The sequence below is a fragment of the Phocoena sinus genome, chromosome 14 (genome assembly GCF_008692025.1).
Source record: "Phocoena sinus isolate mPhoSin1 chromosome 14, mPhoSin1.pri, whole genome shotgun sequence".
Taxonomy (NCBI): Eukaryota; Metazoa; Chordata; class Mammalia; order Artiodactyla; family Phocoenidae; genus Phocoena; species Phocoena sinus.
Window position 1 is genome coordinate 89,194,104 of NC_045776.1, and position 15,242 is coordinate 89,209,345.

The 15,242-nt window shown below is 63.0% G+C and overlaps 1 protein-coding gene across 11 annotated transcripts in view; it reads left to right on the forward strand.

Moving 5' to 3' along the window:
* FBRSL1 (fibrosin like 1) overlaps positions 1-15,242 on the forward strand; it is an 83,963-nt gene that overhangs the window by 22,791 nt on the left and 45,930 nt on the right. For all 11 annotated transcript variants that reach the window (XM_032654610.1, XM_032654612.1, XM_032654603.1 and 8 more), the window contains exons 3-4: positions 9,722-9,826; positions 11,971-12,006. In XM_032654610.1, the coding sequence (XP_032510501.1) occupies positions 9,722-9,826; positions 11,971-12,006 (141 nt within the window). The remainder of the gene's footprint in view (positions 1-9,721; positions 9,827-11,970; positions 12,007-15,242) is intronic.

Below are 15,242 nucleotides of genomic sequence, written 5' to 3' on the forward strand. Positions count from 1 at the left end.
AAGAAACTGACTTTGTCACCGGATGTCGTGCCTACCCGTCGTGGCCAGCCCACCACCATCTCACCAGCAAAGAGAAGCTGACCTCCCAGTCGGCCCAGGGACTGTGTTCAGCGACCGCGCCTGTGAGGCCGCGTGTTGCTAGTGCCATTTTCAGACGAGGGCACTGAAGCAAAAAACAAGCAGCAACAGCAATGACAACACGAGGAAGCATCTCCGTAACTTGCCCAAGACAAGCAGGAAGAGTGGCTGAGCCAGAATTCAAACCAGGTGGCTCGGCTCCAGAGTCTCTGCCCTTGACCCTGACCTTTCCGTGGAAGACAACAGCAGCAGCTGGCCAGCCCCCGTCTCCCTGCCTGTCTGCGGGCAGCGAGGTTCCTCTCAGGAGCTCATTTGAGCATGCCCTTCCCTTGCTGAAAGCGTTCTGGAAGGTCCCCTCCACCCTCGGGAAGTCCTGGCTCCTGGATATGGCCTGAGCTCCCCCTGCTCCCCCCCCCCCCCCCCCCCGCCGCAGCCTGCCTGCCAGCTCACTCACCCTGTGGCTCAGCTCCCGCGCCGCCCACCCCTCCGCACACGCCCTCCCTCCCCTGTGCCCGTGCCCCTCTCCCGCTTTTTTTTTTTTTTTTTTAATTTTTATCTTGACTGTGCTGGGCCTTCGTTGCAGCACGTGGGCTTCTCTAGTTGCGGCGCGCGGGCTTAGTTGCCCCATGGCATGTGGTATCTTAGTTCCCTGAATGGGGACCCAGCCTGCGTCCCCCGCATTGGAAGGTGGATTCTTAACCGCTGGACCACCAGGGAAGTCCCCCGTGCCCCTCTCTTTCAGCTCACCCTTCTGCGGTGTGGTGATGACCCGTTTCTCATCTGCACCCCTCCACCAGGCCTGGTAACCCCGAGGCTGGCAGAGGGCTGGGCCCCTGGAGCCTCGGTAAACGGTGAGAGTCCTGGGCGCACTCCACGTTGGCCCGTCCATCCTCCTCACCATCACACCTGTCGGCCGGGCCCACATTTGTTGGCCAGTTTGTTTAGGGGTGTTTCTGATCACTTACAAGACAGTTTCCAGACTGGGCCGGGTAGAGTCCTTCCAGAAGATTCACACTTGGCCGCTGGCAGATGAGCATCGTGGTGGGGAATAAGCTCTGACACCTGCTAGCGGTGTGGCCTTGGGCAGGTGACTGCCCCTTGGTGCCTCAGTTTTCTCATCTGTACAGTGGGGTAATGACACCCCTCTCTAAGGGTTTTCGGAGAGTCAATTTAAAGTCAGAACCATTCTGGGTCCTGGCTAGCTGCTGTAAATGCCTGGCTCCTTTAATGTGGATGGTTTCTCCCACCTCCACCTGTTCTGAGGCCTGGGCTGCAGCTTGTGGGGAGGGGCAGCCGCGGGGGGCTTTCCTGGGTCGTTCTTCATCCTCTCCCCCTCCCACCCCATCATGCCGTCATCGTCATTATCGTCGGCTCTGCGCCAGCTTGGCTGGTACCACACACGTGGAGGTGCAGTTCCAGGGTTAGGCGCCCGGGCTCTGCAGTGGCCCCAGGCAAGGACTCCTCCTCTCAGATGGCCTGTTTCCTCGTGTGTAAAGTGGGGCTGTCAATACTGCATGCGCCTCAGGTTGCTGAGATGAAAAACTGAGTTGGCGTGCACGGTCCGTGCTAGATCCGCTCGTTTGCTGCTCTTACCGTGGTCACTGCTTTATCGTTATTCCCTGTAGAAGGGTTCCTCCTGCCTCCTGGGTGAGGCCTGGCCGGGCGAGGCTCAGCTTTGGCCTCCTTGGCACGCTCACCTGGCCCCATCCTGCGGGGGGAATCCGGCGGTCTGGCACGGCCTAAGGGCAGAGTGCTTGGCCTTTCCGCAGCTTTGGCGCCTGTGCCCGGGGCCTGCAACATGGGCCCCCACCCCAGACAGGACCCTCACGCGGATGGAGCATGGGGGACCTGCTGAGGGGCGCTGTTGGGAGGAGGGCGGAGGGGAGTGGACGCCTGGGCGCGGCCGGCACCCACCCCACGCCCCCGGCCCGCCGTGCTGTCAAGCCCGTTCGGCATGTACTTCTTTGGGCTCTGTTGTCAGTCCCTGTCTGGGCCCGGGAATGCCTCAGTGACTACGACACACGTTGGAGTTCCAGACAGGCGTGACAGGAGTGGGGAGATTTGGGGGTGCCAACAGGCCTGCTTTAGACCAGGGGATCGGGGCGGCCTCACCCAGGAGGTGACCCGAGCTGAGGCCCGAGTGACAAAGAGCCAGCTGGCCAGTACCCTGGGATGGGGGTGGCGCAGGGCCTGGGCAGGGGTGAATGCCACTCGCCCACAGAGGGGCCACCTGGGGGTTCCATGCTGCGCAGTGATGTGAGCTGAGTTACGCTTTTCAGAATTCACACTGGAGGAGGGCTGGGCGGCTGCGGGGAGGTGCTTGCGGCTTGACTTAGCAGACAGATGGGGCCGGCAGTGGAGCAGGCTGAGTGGCTCAGCCAGAGTGGAGGTGAGATGGAGCCCAGAGGACCCTGCTCTGGTGGCACACACACCCAGGGTCCACTGGCACGACTGGGGGCAGGACACGGCACACCACCCCTGTCCCCCAGCAAGAGGGACCACACTCAGGGCGTCGCGGACACTCACTGCTTACATAGAGCTCCCAGAGCCTGCTGGCTCCTCGGGTTGTAGCCTCAACTCAGCCAGCATCCCGTATACGGTCTGTTGCACGTCTCCATCCCCCATCTGTCCATCCATCCATCAGTCACCCATCTGTCCATCTGTCCACCCGGCCGAGTCCCGGGGAAGGACGTGGAGCAGCGGGAGGGGTGGCCAGCCTCCGAGGGCAGCAGCTCGCTCCCTGACCCTGTGCTGGCCGTGGGACCCTCCCCACTGTGCCGGGCCCCATGCCAGGTAGTGGGGACTTAGGACAGCCCCTGCCTATTGGGCACTCGCGGTCCAGCGACCCTGCTTCGCTCTCAGAGGGACACCTGGTGACGCAGGAGTGGAGGGAGCATCGGGAAGGATCCCTGGGAGAAGCAGGGCCCACGGCCAGAGCCGGGGCTCCTTAGGGCTGACTCCATGGTTCTGGAGCCTCCACCCCTTCGCAGCCCGGAGAACCGCCCCCCTCCCTCCCGCTTCCCCGGGTCACCCGGCAGCTGCAGTACCACACTTCACCAGCAGGCGCTGCTGTCAGTCGCGGACGCCAGCCTGCAATGCTGCACTTGGGGTGACCGTCCTCCACGCGGAGCTGGGGGGTGTGCTGTGCGCATGCGGAGGAGAGGCCGTGCAGGCCGCCTTGTCGGGTGCGGCGGGGGTCCTGACCTTCCTCGCCCACCCCAGCGTCGGACTCGCCCACCAGCCCCCTCGTGGGTGTGTTTGCACGGTCTGTGAGAAGGGCCCCTCCCTGGGCCAGCCTTGCCCTATGGCCCTGCCCAAAGCCCAGGCTTCCCAGAGTGGGAGGTAGAGCACAGACGTGGAGCTCGGAGGGCGGGGCCGGGGGCGGGGGGGCTGAACAGAGTAAAGTATGTGATGTCCTCACTGCTGTCACATGCCAGGCCGGAGGGGGTACAGGTTCAGTGGGGTCAGGTGGCCCCCTGAGCGACAGGGAACGGGGTACAGAGCAAGTAGTCTGGGCGGCAAGGGGCTTCTTGGGCAGAGCTTTGGGTTTACAGCCCTGGGGCACTGATGTAGCACGGGTGACAGGGGCTAGGGGGCGGGGCACCATGGGGAGGGGGGGCCCCATCCCCGGCACAGCCTGGGCCTCGGACCCTGCTGCAGTCCAGGCTTCAGGTGGACCGGACAGGCTGTCGCCCCCCACTTAGCTGTGCCGGGCACCTGCTCCGAGGGGTCATGGAAGGCTTCGGAGCCCACAGAGCGCACTGGACACTGGGGACCGGCTGGAACGAGCAGGAGCCGCGAGTGGGGGCGAGAAGGCAGATGGGTTCTCATGGATGAGCGCAGCTCGGCCTCCCAGTCCAGCCCGCGGGGGCCAGTCAGGGCCATGGGCTTGACCTATGGCTGCCCAGTCGTCCTTGAGGTGCCCAGGGGAGTCACCTGGGGGGCCCAGGAGCGCTTGGTTTGCACAGGGGGTGGTCCCTGAGAGGAAATCGGGGTGCTGGGAGGAGTGGGGAGTGAAGGAGGAGGGGCCTCCGCTGCAGGCCTGGGTTGCCACGTGGCCCCGGCACGGAGAGGCCGGGCGTGTGCGTGTTTGCGCGTGTTCGCTGAGTGGACACGGAACGGGGTGCCTGGGCTGTCGTGAGCCTGTTTCTGCAGGGGTGTAGTGGAGTTGGCCATGGCGGCACTGTTCCTGACTCCCTTCTCGCTGGGATGTGCCTGACCCTTGCCCCACCCCCCAGAGCCTGTCCCCCGACTGGTTTGAAGGAGACTCTGGGTGGCCTGAGCCGCAGCCCCCATCTCAGGGTTCCCCAGGGTCTGCACTAGGCCATCCTCCACCCCTTCCCCTCCCAGGCCCGCGGGTGTGGAGGCCAAGTGGGTCTCTCCTTATCCTGGAGGCCAGTGCAGACCAGCCGTGGGTCAGAGGGCACCTCCCACCCCTGGCGGGCAGAGGGGAGAGGCATGGGGCAGAGCCCAGAGCCCCTGAGAATGTGTGTGCGCTCGTGTGCACTCCTGAGAGCTCCACGGGCTGGTGCTCGTCTGCGGGCAGAACCGTCTGGTGGGGCGTGAGCTCCTGCAGGGGCTGTCACGTGTGGCTGTCCGGGTTGTGCACTGCACAGCTCCAGGGCCGCCGCCCCACTGTCGCCAGAGGTGGCGCGCAGCAGTCGGGTGTGCGGAGGGAGGGCGCCTCTGCTCCGTCTGCGCTGCAGGGCTCCATGGGTCGCGGGGGCCCTGTGTGCGCCCTGCTTCAGCCAAGGGTCTCGGCAGGGTGGTGTGCGTGCAGGGCGCCGGGCAGGTGTCAGGAGCAGGTGGGCGATGGTCGGGATGTGGGCAGGAGAGGCCGGGGTGGGTTCACGTGGGACCGTCCAGGGGCTCTCCGTCGCCCTCGTATCTGTGTGCTCTGGTGGGTGCTGGTCTGTGAAGGGTCTGGAGTCCTCGTGAGCCTGCTCACTGCTGGAGAGAGGGGTGCCGGGTGCCCCAGCCAGCCCCAGGGCATCCCAGGCCCAGGGCGTTTCCTCCCCCCACCAGGGGGGAAGCCACCTGGTGTGCAGCTTGAGGGGCAGCCTGGGGACACCGCTGGGTCCCACCTCTTGAGCCCCTTCTCAGCCGCACCCCCTGGACTGGCCGCCCACTCCCCACACTCTGGGGGTCTGATCACCAAGTGGAACCACACGCTGCCTCTCTGTGGCCAAGTGCACTTGGCGGCTGGCCCGGGAGACAGACGCTTCCTCCTGGGATGTGCCACAGAGCCCAGGGCGGGGAGGGGAGCCCTGCTGGCCGGAAAGCCCAGGACCCCAGGTGCTCCTGGGGTGCCTCAGTCTGAGGGTGGTGTCCCTAACCCTGCTGGTCTGAGGGAAGTGTCCTCTCCCCGCCCTTCTGAAGGCTGTGACCTGACCCTGCCAGCTGGAGAGCAATGCCCTGCTTCCACATATCCACCCGTCTAAAGGGGAGTGCTGGCCCCGCCAGCCTGAGGACACGTTCTGGTGGTGTGCCACCTTGCACGAGCCGATTGTTGTGTGTTCAGGAATTTTGCACACCTCGAGGAAAGCCTCGTTGCTCCCAGCAGTGCCGTCCCCTACCCTTCCCGATAGCCTCGTGACCCACCTCCTCACCTTTCAGAGTGTCACCTCAGTGAGGCCCTCCCTGGCGACCCTTCTTTGCTGTTCTCTGCCGTAGTCCTTTCAAAGCACCTGTGGCCATTGCCGACCGTGTGCTGGCCTCTTTGTGGGCTTCAGGGGGGCGGGGCTTGTGTCTGTTTGTGTTCATTGCCCAGAACAGAGCCAGCTCATAGGCACTCGGTAAGCCTTGGGTGGGTGGATGGATGGACGGGTGGATGACGGGTGGGTGAATGGATAGATGGATAGATAGGTGAATGGATGGTGGATGGATGGGTGGGCAGATGGATGAATGAGTGGACAGGTAGATGGGTGGATAGATGGATGGATGGATGCGTGGGTGAGTAGATGGGTGGATAGGTAGAAGGGTGAATGGATGGATAGATGGATGGATGGATGCGTGGGTGAGTAGATGGGTGGATAGGTAGAAGGGTGAATGGATGGATAGATGGATGGATGGATGCGTGGGTGAGTAGATGGGTGGATAGGTAGAAGGGTGAATGGATGGATGGATGGATGGATGGATGCGTGGGTGAGTAGATGGGTGGATAGGTAGAAGGGTGAATGGATGGATAGATGGATGGATGGATGCGTGGGTGAGTAGATGGGTGGATAGGTAGAAGGGTGAATGGATGGATAGATGGATGGATGGATGCGTGGGTGAGTAGATGGGTGGATAGGTAGAAGGGTGAATGGATGGATAGATGGATGGATGGATGCGTGGGTGAGTAGATGGGTGGATAGGTAGAAGGGTGAATGGATGGATGGATGGATGGATGGATGCGTGGGTGAGTAGATGGGTGGATAGGTAGAAGGGTGAATGGATGGATGGATGGATGGATGGATGCGTGGGTGAGTAGATGGGTGGATAGGTAGAAGGGTGAATGGATGGATGGATGGATGGATGGATGCGTGGGTGAGTAGATGGGTGGATAGGTAGAAGGGTGAATGGATGGATGGATGGATGGTTGGATGAGTGGGTGGCTAGATGGGTGGATAGGTGGAAGGGAGGATGGATGGATAAAGGATGGATGGATGGGCAGATGGATAGACCACAAGGCCCAGGGGTGGGCACAGGCACAGGGGCTCCCAGCTGCCCTCCCAGGACAATCAGTGCCCAGGGAATCCGATGTTATCTCTCCAGCTCCAGCTAGAAATGGAGGCATGGCATCCCTGGCCTTCTGGCATAGCTGGCTAGCAGCATTTCTGAGCCGCTAGGAAGCAGACAAGGCTACAGGACAGCCAGACCCGAGCTTGGGCTGTTTGGGGTCCTGGCCTAGAAAGAGAAGGTGACCAGCCATCCCAGTCCAGGGTTGGGGTGGTTCCCAGGGCACAGGACTCAGTTTTACAGGATTTTCTGGGAAATGGGGCTTTCAGAGCTAAAACCAACCGCCTGAGGAAGGCTGACAGACCCCAGCCTGCCCCGCTCTGCAGGGCACCACCGAGGAGTCAGGATAAGGCATCCTCTCTGAGGCCCAGCTTAGAGAGGAGACAACTTGTGTGAATGTATGATGTGGACTGTGGCATGCTCCCTCCTCCCATTTCAGCTGTGTGGGGGTTGTTCTTTAGCCTCTGCTTCCCCTCCCGCTTCGCTGGGTGTCCTTGTGCAGTGAGCAACCTGCGCAACTATGCACAGCAGCCCTGCGCCAGGCCTTTCCTGTCCTTGCGGTGGCCCTGGGTCCAGCCTTCTTCTTGGGCAGGGACCCTGCTCTGAGCCCAACCCAAAATACTGTCCCGCAGCAGTGAATGTGGGGCTCATGGGGGTGATTACTAAGGATCAGAGCTGTGAGTCTCAACTGGAGCCGCAGCAGAATCCCCCAGAGGCCCGATGGCGCAGCAGGTCTGGGGTGGGGCCTGAAAGTGCGCACTTGCACTGCTAACAAGCTCCTGGGTCCCGCCGCTGCAGGTCCAGGGACCCCACTTTGAAAACCACTGCACTAGGGCATTTGTTTTCTTGCAGAGGCTCCCTACCAGCAAGGCAGCGAGGAAGGTCCCCCAGGCTCCCATATTCCCTTCTTTTGGTGAGACCTGTCACGGGGTCCAGAGGCAAGAAAGGCCCATCCCTGCGGGGCAGTTAGAGCCCACTGGGGGCAACAGGGACACCTGGTGGCTTCTCGGTGCTGGAGAAGGGTTCCGGCTCACAAGCAGAACCTCTTACCCCCATAGTGCCTGCGCAGGGCTCTGTCGGCACCCCCCTTTCACAGATGAGGAGACAAGCTCAAGCACAGTCAGAAGAGGCAGCGCTGGCCCAGGGGCTGCGCATTCACCGCCGGGCTGAGCACGATGGAGCTAGCGAGGCGGGGGTGCTCCTGCCTGGGCTAGGACTGGACCCCCACCCTGGGCCTGCCGTGGGGAGCGAGGGTGGTATTGAGGCGTGGGCTCCCCCCGGCTGTGGCTGTTCCAGCTTCCCAAGAGGGCTGCCCTCCCCTGGGTCCTTGCACCCAGGGCCCGGGCTGTGGACGGTCACTGGTTCTGTTTTGTCATTATACTCTGCTGGCCACACAATGTAGGGCCTGTGGCTCTGGGGAGTTGTGCCCCATCTCAGGGCTTCGGTTGGCCCTGGGGAAGGGGCTCTGAGGGGCTGCCTCGAGAGAAGCTTCTGGCTGAGCCCACCCTGGGGTCTGCAGGAAGAAGGGCGCAGGCCATAAGGGGTTTCCTGGGGACTCGAGAATATTCCAGAGCATAGCTGGTGCGCCCTGCTGACCCGTCCTGACCTTCCGCCCTGCCTGGGGTCTCTGGGGCTGAAGGATGCTTATGACAAAACGGCTGGGTGTGGAGGACTGGGCCTGCCTGACCCCGTCGTGGTGCAGGTTCTGAGCACTCCTGAGCTCCGCGAGCTTGTGCGCTGGGCTGGGAGGCCTGGGGGTGGATAGGAGGGCAGGACGTTCGCACGCCCTGCACGGCCCCCAAGCTGCCCCACGGGGACAGTGGCCGCCCCTGGAGCAGGGGTCATCGGCTGCTAGGCAGCGTGCAGGCCGAAAACCACGGCCTCGGTGTGCTGCTAGGAGACGTCAGACACGCAGACGAAGGTTTGGGCTGTCGGTGCGTGTCCAGATGAAGCTGTGGGAATGTTCCAACACAGGGAGGCTGGAGAGACCGGGAGGTGGTGGGATGGCCGAGCTCAGTGGGTCCTGCCAGGAGGGCACCAGGAGCTGGCAAGACATGGGTGGAGGCTGGCCTGGTTCAGGGGTGGTGACTTCCTGGGCCAGGGAGGGTGGAGGTCTGGGGCTGTGATGTGCATCCCTGCCCCACAGTTTTGTGAGGTTTGAAACTATTTCCGAGTGAAAAGAAAGATGCAAGCAGGATTCTGGGTCCACTTTCCACACTGTCACTTAACCTCTCTAGGCCTTGGTTTCCTCGTCTGTAAAGTGGGCGCAGAGCATCTAACAGGGCTTTTGTGTGAGGAGCAAAGAGCTGAGGGCCCACCAGGTCTACAGAAATTCTGGCAGATATATGACATGGCAGCACCTGTCCTAGTGAGTACTACTTGCTTCGCTCTGCAGATGACAGAACTGAGGCACAGAGAGGTTGAGTAATGGCCCGAGGACACACAGCGGGGAGTGGCTCTGCAGACCTTGCAGCCCTGACTGCCCACCTTGGGTGGTGGTGAGGACTGAAGAGGCCTGGGAGTGACGTGCATGCCGGGAGCGGGGGTGAACTGCCGCCGGCCTGTCTTGATGCCCCGTGACCGGCCCTGGTGGAGTGGAAAAGGGCAGGGCGGCCCATTGGCCCGCTTGCCATCCGGGACCCTTTACAGCCGTCCACTGGGCCAGCGGGAGGAAAGGACAGACAGAGCTGGTAGCAGTTTATGCCGCTGAGTGCCCGCCCTTTGCCCTCTGAGGCATTTCTTTCCCATTCTGGGTAGGAATGGGCGGTAGTGGGTTGTAAGTGTTTGGCTGTGCCCCTGGTGCCCCCGCCCCAGGCTTCAGCCCAGAGGGACCGGGTCGCGGAGCGGGGAGGAGGCCGAGCCTGGCTGTGCCCCGGCCCCACCCTGCAGGGTGTTTGCTGAGCCCGTCTCTCCCGTTCCCCAGATGAAGGTCATGGTGTCCAGAGGGGGCGACCACAACAGTGACGGCGACAGCGTCCGAGAAGCCACCAGCTCCCGGAGGAGCAGTTCTCGGGACCAGCTCAGTGACGTGAGTAGCCCAGCCGCTCACCGGAGCATTTCTGGGTCCCTGGGGCGACTGCCAGACCAGCCCCCAACCTTCAGACACTGCAAGCCGTTTGCTTAGGGGCCCGGAGTCTCAGTTGAGGGTTTTGTGCTCACAATTAGCATCTGCCTTCATTAAAACATGATTTTTCACTAATTAGGGCTTCCCCGTTAGGAGGGATTTAAATGAGGAGCAGCCATGAGGCACTGGCAGGGGCCCACGGAGGTGACCATGCTGGGGTGCAGGTCCTGCATCCCGCTGGGGGCAGGCTCGGGGTTGGTGCCAGGCTGGCAGCCGGCAGGGATGTCGATGGGGAATGACTCCCACAGATGTGTTTATTAAGAAGGGCAGGGGGAGTGTCCCTGGCCCGGTGAGCCGGTCTGGAACTGCAGGGAACAAGCTGGAAGCACTCCCACCTGCCCAGGCGGACCAGCCTGTCAGCTCGGGCTGGCAGTGGCATGGGTGTCCAGCAGTCCAGCTCGCTGCTGAGGCAGACACTGGGGGCCACGCGGAGGGGAGGGTGCGCCGCCGAGGCACAAGCTGGCCTGGGTCTGGGGACACCCTTCGGTGTCCTGCCTAAAAGACGGGTCCCTGAGCTCAGGTCCCGGGGTGGGTGTTCTTGGGGCCCAGTGTGCGGATGACCCAGGCAGGCAACACACAGGAGCTCCCGCTGGGATTTGGCCCACCACAGTGGGGGTGCTGGGTAGCCCTCCAGGGCCCCCGGGTCTCCCTGGACCATGGAGAAGGGGATGGGCAGGTGATGTAAGGGCTAGGGGTGGGAACAGAGGGGCCCCAGGGGGAGGGAGGACTCAGGCAGAAGGGGCCCCAGGAGGAGGCGCTGCTCGGGAAGAGGCCTTTGTCTTCTTGACCCCCAGCTGCAGAAGTGGCCGCAGAGCAGAGATGGGTTTTCTGCAGGGCTAAATGGAACGAGTCGTCTCTCATTATCATTTAAATGGGGGCTGGGGGAGGGCGGGCACGGGAGGCCGGGCTCCGATCTTGTTGCCACAAGATGGGAAAATAGGCTGGTAATTGTCTGGGGCCGCGGGGGCTGCCCTAGTTCGAACTCCTCTAATTGCCAGCCGGGGTAAACGAACGGAGACGGATTCTGAGCACAGCGCCGGCGGCGTGAGGGCGCAAGCTTGGGGACAATTATGGCACCCTCCCCACCCCATCAGCAGGGCCTGGGATTGGGCCACCCCTGCTGGTGAGGGACCCCCACTGCGGTGAGCTCGGCCTGGCAGACCCCAGGGGCTGCCCGGGGAGGGGAGGGGTGGCCTGGCCTCAGCTGAGCAGAGCAGAGTGGCCCGGGCTGCAGTGGTCACCCCTCCCAGAAGAATCTTGGCATCTGGACCTCAGTGCGGTCTGGACCCTGGTCTGTGGGTCCCACAAACCTCAGACAAGCCCACCCTCGCTGACTGCGCCAATGTCCCCTGCACACACACCTGCCCTGTCACCATGTCCTGTCCGCCTGGACCTCAGGGCTCAGCCCTGGTGACCACCGCCAGCCCTGGGGAGCTGCTGAAATGCACTTGACTGGTCTCTCCCGTCGGATCCGAAATGCCCTTTTGAACCAGAGGGAGCTCCGTCAAGCATTGTTGGGGTCGCCCTCACAGGACCTCTGGGGTGGCTGCCAGCCTCCAGGCCACAGCTGACCCCCACATCTTGACATCTGAGGCCCCAGTTGCCCAGCTCCTCCTCCAGGAAGGCTTCCCGAGGCTTCCCGCTGGACCCTGTGACCTGGGAGGCTCGTGGGTGGTGAGGGAAAGGTCGACCTGAGCACAGAGAGGGGGTCAACCCCTGGCCCAGAACCCCGTGTGGAAAGGTGGGGTTGGTCCTCTGGGAGGGGCTGAGATCTGGCCAAGGGCTGAGCCTGTCCCCGAGGAACGTGGGGAGACCCCGCTGGGCTGGACCACATCTCCAGGTCTGGGGGTGGAAGGCTCCTGGTGTGGGTCTTCAAGCCAGGCCCCAGGCTGATCTGGGCTCCGTGTTGCTCGGCGTGGCCCCAGGCCAGAGTGCCGGCAAAGACCCCGGAGGGGGCTGCCGGTCTCTGCCCGCTCAGGTCCTTGGAGGAGAGGGTGGCCATCAAGGGCTGCCCCCGGTTCCTGACTGTCCTTCTTCCTTCCCTGCAGAGCTCGGCGCAGGCGGTCTCAGGCAGAGGTTACTCCGTAAGTCTCCCGCCCTGCTTCTGCTGCTGCTCCCCACACCCCGGCCCTCAGGAGTCCCGACTGTGCCAGGCGCTGCCCCCAGGCTGGAGGCGGGGCGGGGGGGGGGTCGGTGCAGGTTGGAGGTGGGGCCAGAGGCTGCAAGGGAGCATCCCTCCTGGGGTCCTGGCCTGCGAGGAGTGTGGGTGGGCCGGACACTCTGCCTCTGGGTCCTGTGGGACAGCGCTTGGTGTCAGGGGTCCCACCCGTGGAGCAGCTGCCCCCTAGCACCCTGACCCCATCTCCCGGACCATACTCGGCCGGGCCGGAGAGTCTGGACCGGGGCATGAGGCCCCAGCCCCTTAGCTGTCGTCTGGGGCCCAAGGGCAGGAGGGGGACGGCCTGCTGCCGCCTGATACTCCAGCCAAGGGGGGTCCCGTCCCTGTCCCCCAGCCCCCTCCTCACGACTTCATTTCCTCTTGAGTATCAGGAGGACTGTTAATGACACCATAAAACCCAGAGCTCCATAAAAGCCATTTCTGCGGATTTACAGCCGTTTTGGCTCATTGGAGGGCAGGGGCCTGGACTCCGCCCGCCTCATCCCCGCAGCCCCTGATTTACTGCGAGTTCCAGAGTTCCAGGGTTTGACAGGCAGCCTCTCTAAATCACAGGGGCTTTTTATAGGGTGTGTAATTAGCCCATTAATTCCCCAGGGGGCAGGGACAGCCATGGATCCCTGGCCGTCCTCTCCCCCAGCTCCCCGACCCCCAGGGTCCGCTGGCCCAGGCAGCTCTGCCTTTTGCCTCTAACCCCGGGCCAGGCCATAGCGTCTGCGAGCCTTTGACCTGGGGGGCTGGACACTTCTGGGTGCTGGTCCCGGGTGCCACCAAGGGGTGTCTTCCTGGGGAGGCCTCTGCCCTCCTTGGGCAGCCTTGGTGCTCTCATCTGTGGTCACAGTCATGGTTGGTGGCCCGTGCTGTCCCTTCCTCCCGTGGGCCTGGGCGGGCCTGACACACCAGCCTCCCCTGGAGCTGTGTTGGCAGTGACATTCAAGCCAGGAGCTGGGCCAGGACCAGGGCTGTGGGAGATGGTGGGCAGTGTGGGCAGGTCGGCATGGGGGCGAGCTGGCATGGTAATGGGAGCCAGAACACCCACCGGCCTGCATCGGCCCCAGAGGGTCCAGGAGTCCCGAGAGGCTGAGCCCAGGGATGCCTTGTGTGGAGCCTCCCGCTGGCTCTGAGATGCCCGGGGCGGCTGGGGTCTCCCTGCCCCAAGTCTCCTTGCCAGAGCTGCTGGGCGGCCCTTCTGCTTCCAAATCACCATGTGTCATTCGTGGTTTCTCCCCAGAACGCTGCTTTGAATGTTTCCTGGAGAAGAACCTGTAATTAACATGCCAGCTGCTTGCAGCTTAGCTCCGTACCGCCGCTGCACAGGGGTGACAGATGGTGACGGGCAGGGGCCCAGCCTGCTGCTCAGCCGTGGGGTTCCTGAGCCATGTCTGCAGCAGCCTGCGTGTGCGCACCAGGCCCTGGCGTGAGCAGATGTGTCTGCAGGTCCCTGACGTGTGCTGGCCAGCACTGCAGGGCATGCGTGGTCAACCCGGCCCAGGTGGCACTCTTGCCCAGTTGGCATGGTCGCAGGTGGGGCTGCCCCTGCAGCTGGAGGAATGGAAATGGGCCCAGAGGACCCTTCCCCAGCAGGCAGCAGCTCGGGGCTGGGGGCAGGCAGGCGGCTCTGCCAGGAGACAGGGGGCTGGGGTTTGGAGGCCAGCTGGGCTGAGCTCAGGGCGGCTGCAGTCCTGCCTCTAGACCCAGATTTCACTGTGGAGGCCTCAGACACACCTGAGGGTGCCACTCAGGTTGGGGGCCGTGTCTGTGTGTGGCTCTCAGTGAAAGGGGAGTGTGTGTTGTGTACCCCTGTGTGTTGACATATGTCGGTCACATGCACGTGCCTTGAGGCGGTGTCTCTGTGTGGCCATGCGGCTGCACGCCTGCGCGTGGAAGCGTTACGTGTTTCTCTCTGGCCATCTGTGTGTGTGTCTGGGTCCTGGCCTCTCGCATGTCTGTCTGGAGGTGCCCGGATGTGTCTATGTATGTAGCAGGTGGGTGTGTGCCACACGTGTGTGTCTGCATGTAAGTGTCCATCTGGGAGCCTGTGACCGGATGTGGCACGGGTGCATCTGTACATGTACAACTGTGATTCTGCAGTACGTGTGTGTGTGTGTGTGTCTGGCCACGTGGCATTGCGTATAGGTGTGTACCTTGGCCTGTGTGTCCCTTGCCGTCTGTGCGTGTCTGCAGTTGGGGCCTCAGGCCCAGCAGGGGTCACACTTGTCCTTGCCTCTCCCCAACAGCGTCCCCCCACCCCCATACTAGGTGACAGGGCGGCGGGGGGGGGCATTTGTCACCTGACCTGGTTTATAGACCATACTTAAAAAAGTTTAATTTGCCGAGATTTATCCCCAGCAAATCCCCAATTATCATTCATCCTCAACAGCGTCTGTCCCAAAAGCTCAGTGCAACCTCCCCTGCCCGCCATCAGAGGTTCATTAGTGCCATAAAATTACTTAGAAAGTGATTTTCCTAATTTGACTGCTTGCAACCAAGGACACGAGGATTCGTCTCCCGCCGAAGCAGGGGACTTGGGGCTTTCCTGTATTAAAGAGAAATGAGTATCTAGACTCCCGCCGGGGCGGGAGGCTGGCCCTGCCCCCACCCCGAGTGTGCTGCCCGGGGACGGGAGCGGAGGACACCAAGCGGCAGTGACGCCGCGGTGACCCGGGCAGGTGTCCCACACCACCCTCGGGGTGGACTTTGTTATCCTGGCGATGGCTGCCCACCCTGTAGATGAGGGCGCTGAGGCACGGGGGCAGAGAACCCGCTGCAGCGCCCACTGTCAGGAGGGGTCTCTGCTAAGGGACCCCCAGCCCTGGCCACACCTCGGCGTCCCTGCCGTCCCCTCCCGCCCAGCCCCGCCTGCCCCCGGCCCCTGCTTGTCACCGATGGGAGGAAGCCTGCCCGCCACCTCGCCCGCCTGAGCCCAAGGCACAGCACCCAGCTGGTTGCCTTTGGCACCTCTCCCGCCCTCACTGGCCAGTCTCAGCTGAGCCGCCGTCCTCCCGCCCTCCCCTGGGCTTGGGTGCATTTGTTTTTTCCCTCCTCCCCTCAAGACACCTGGGTTGAGCGTCTGCTCTGCACCAGTCACCGCCCTTCACGGCAGGCTGGAAAGGAATCAAACAGCCAAGGCCCCTGCCCCGGGGG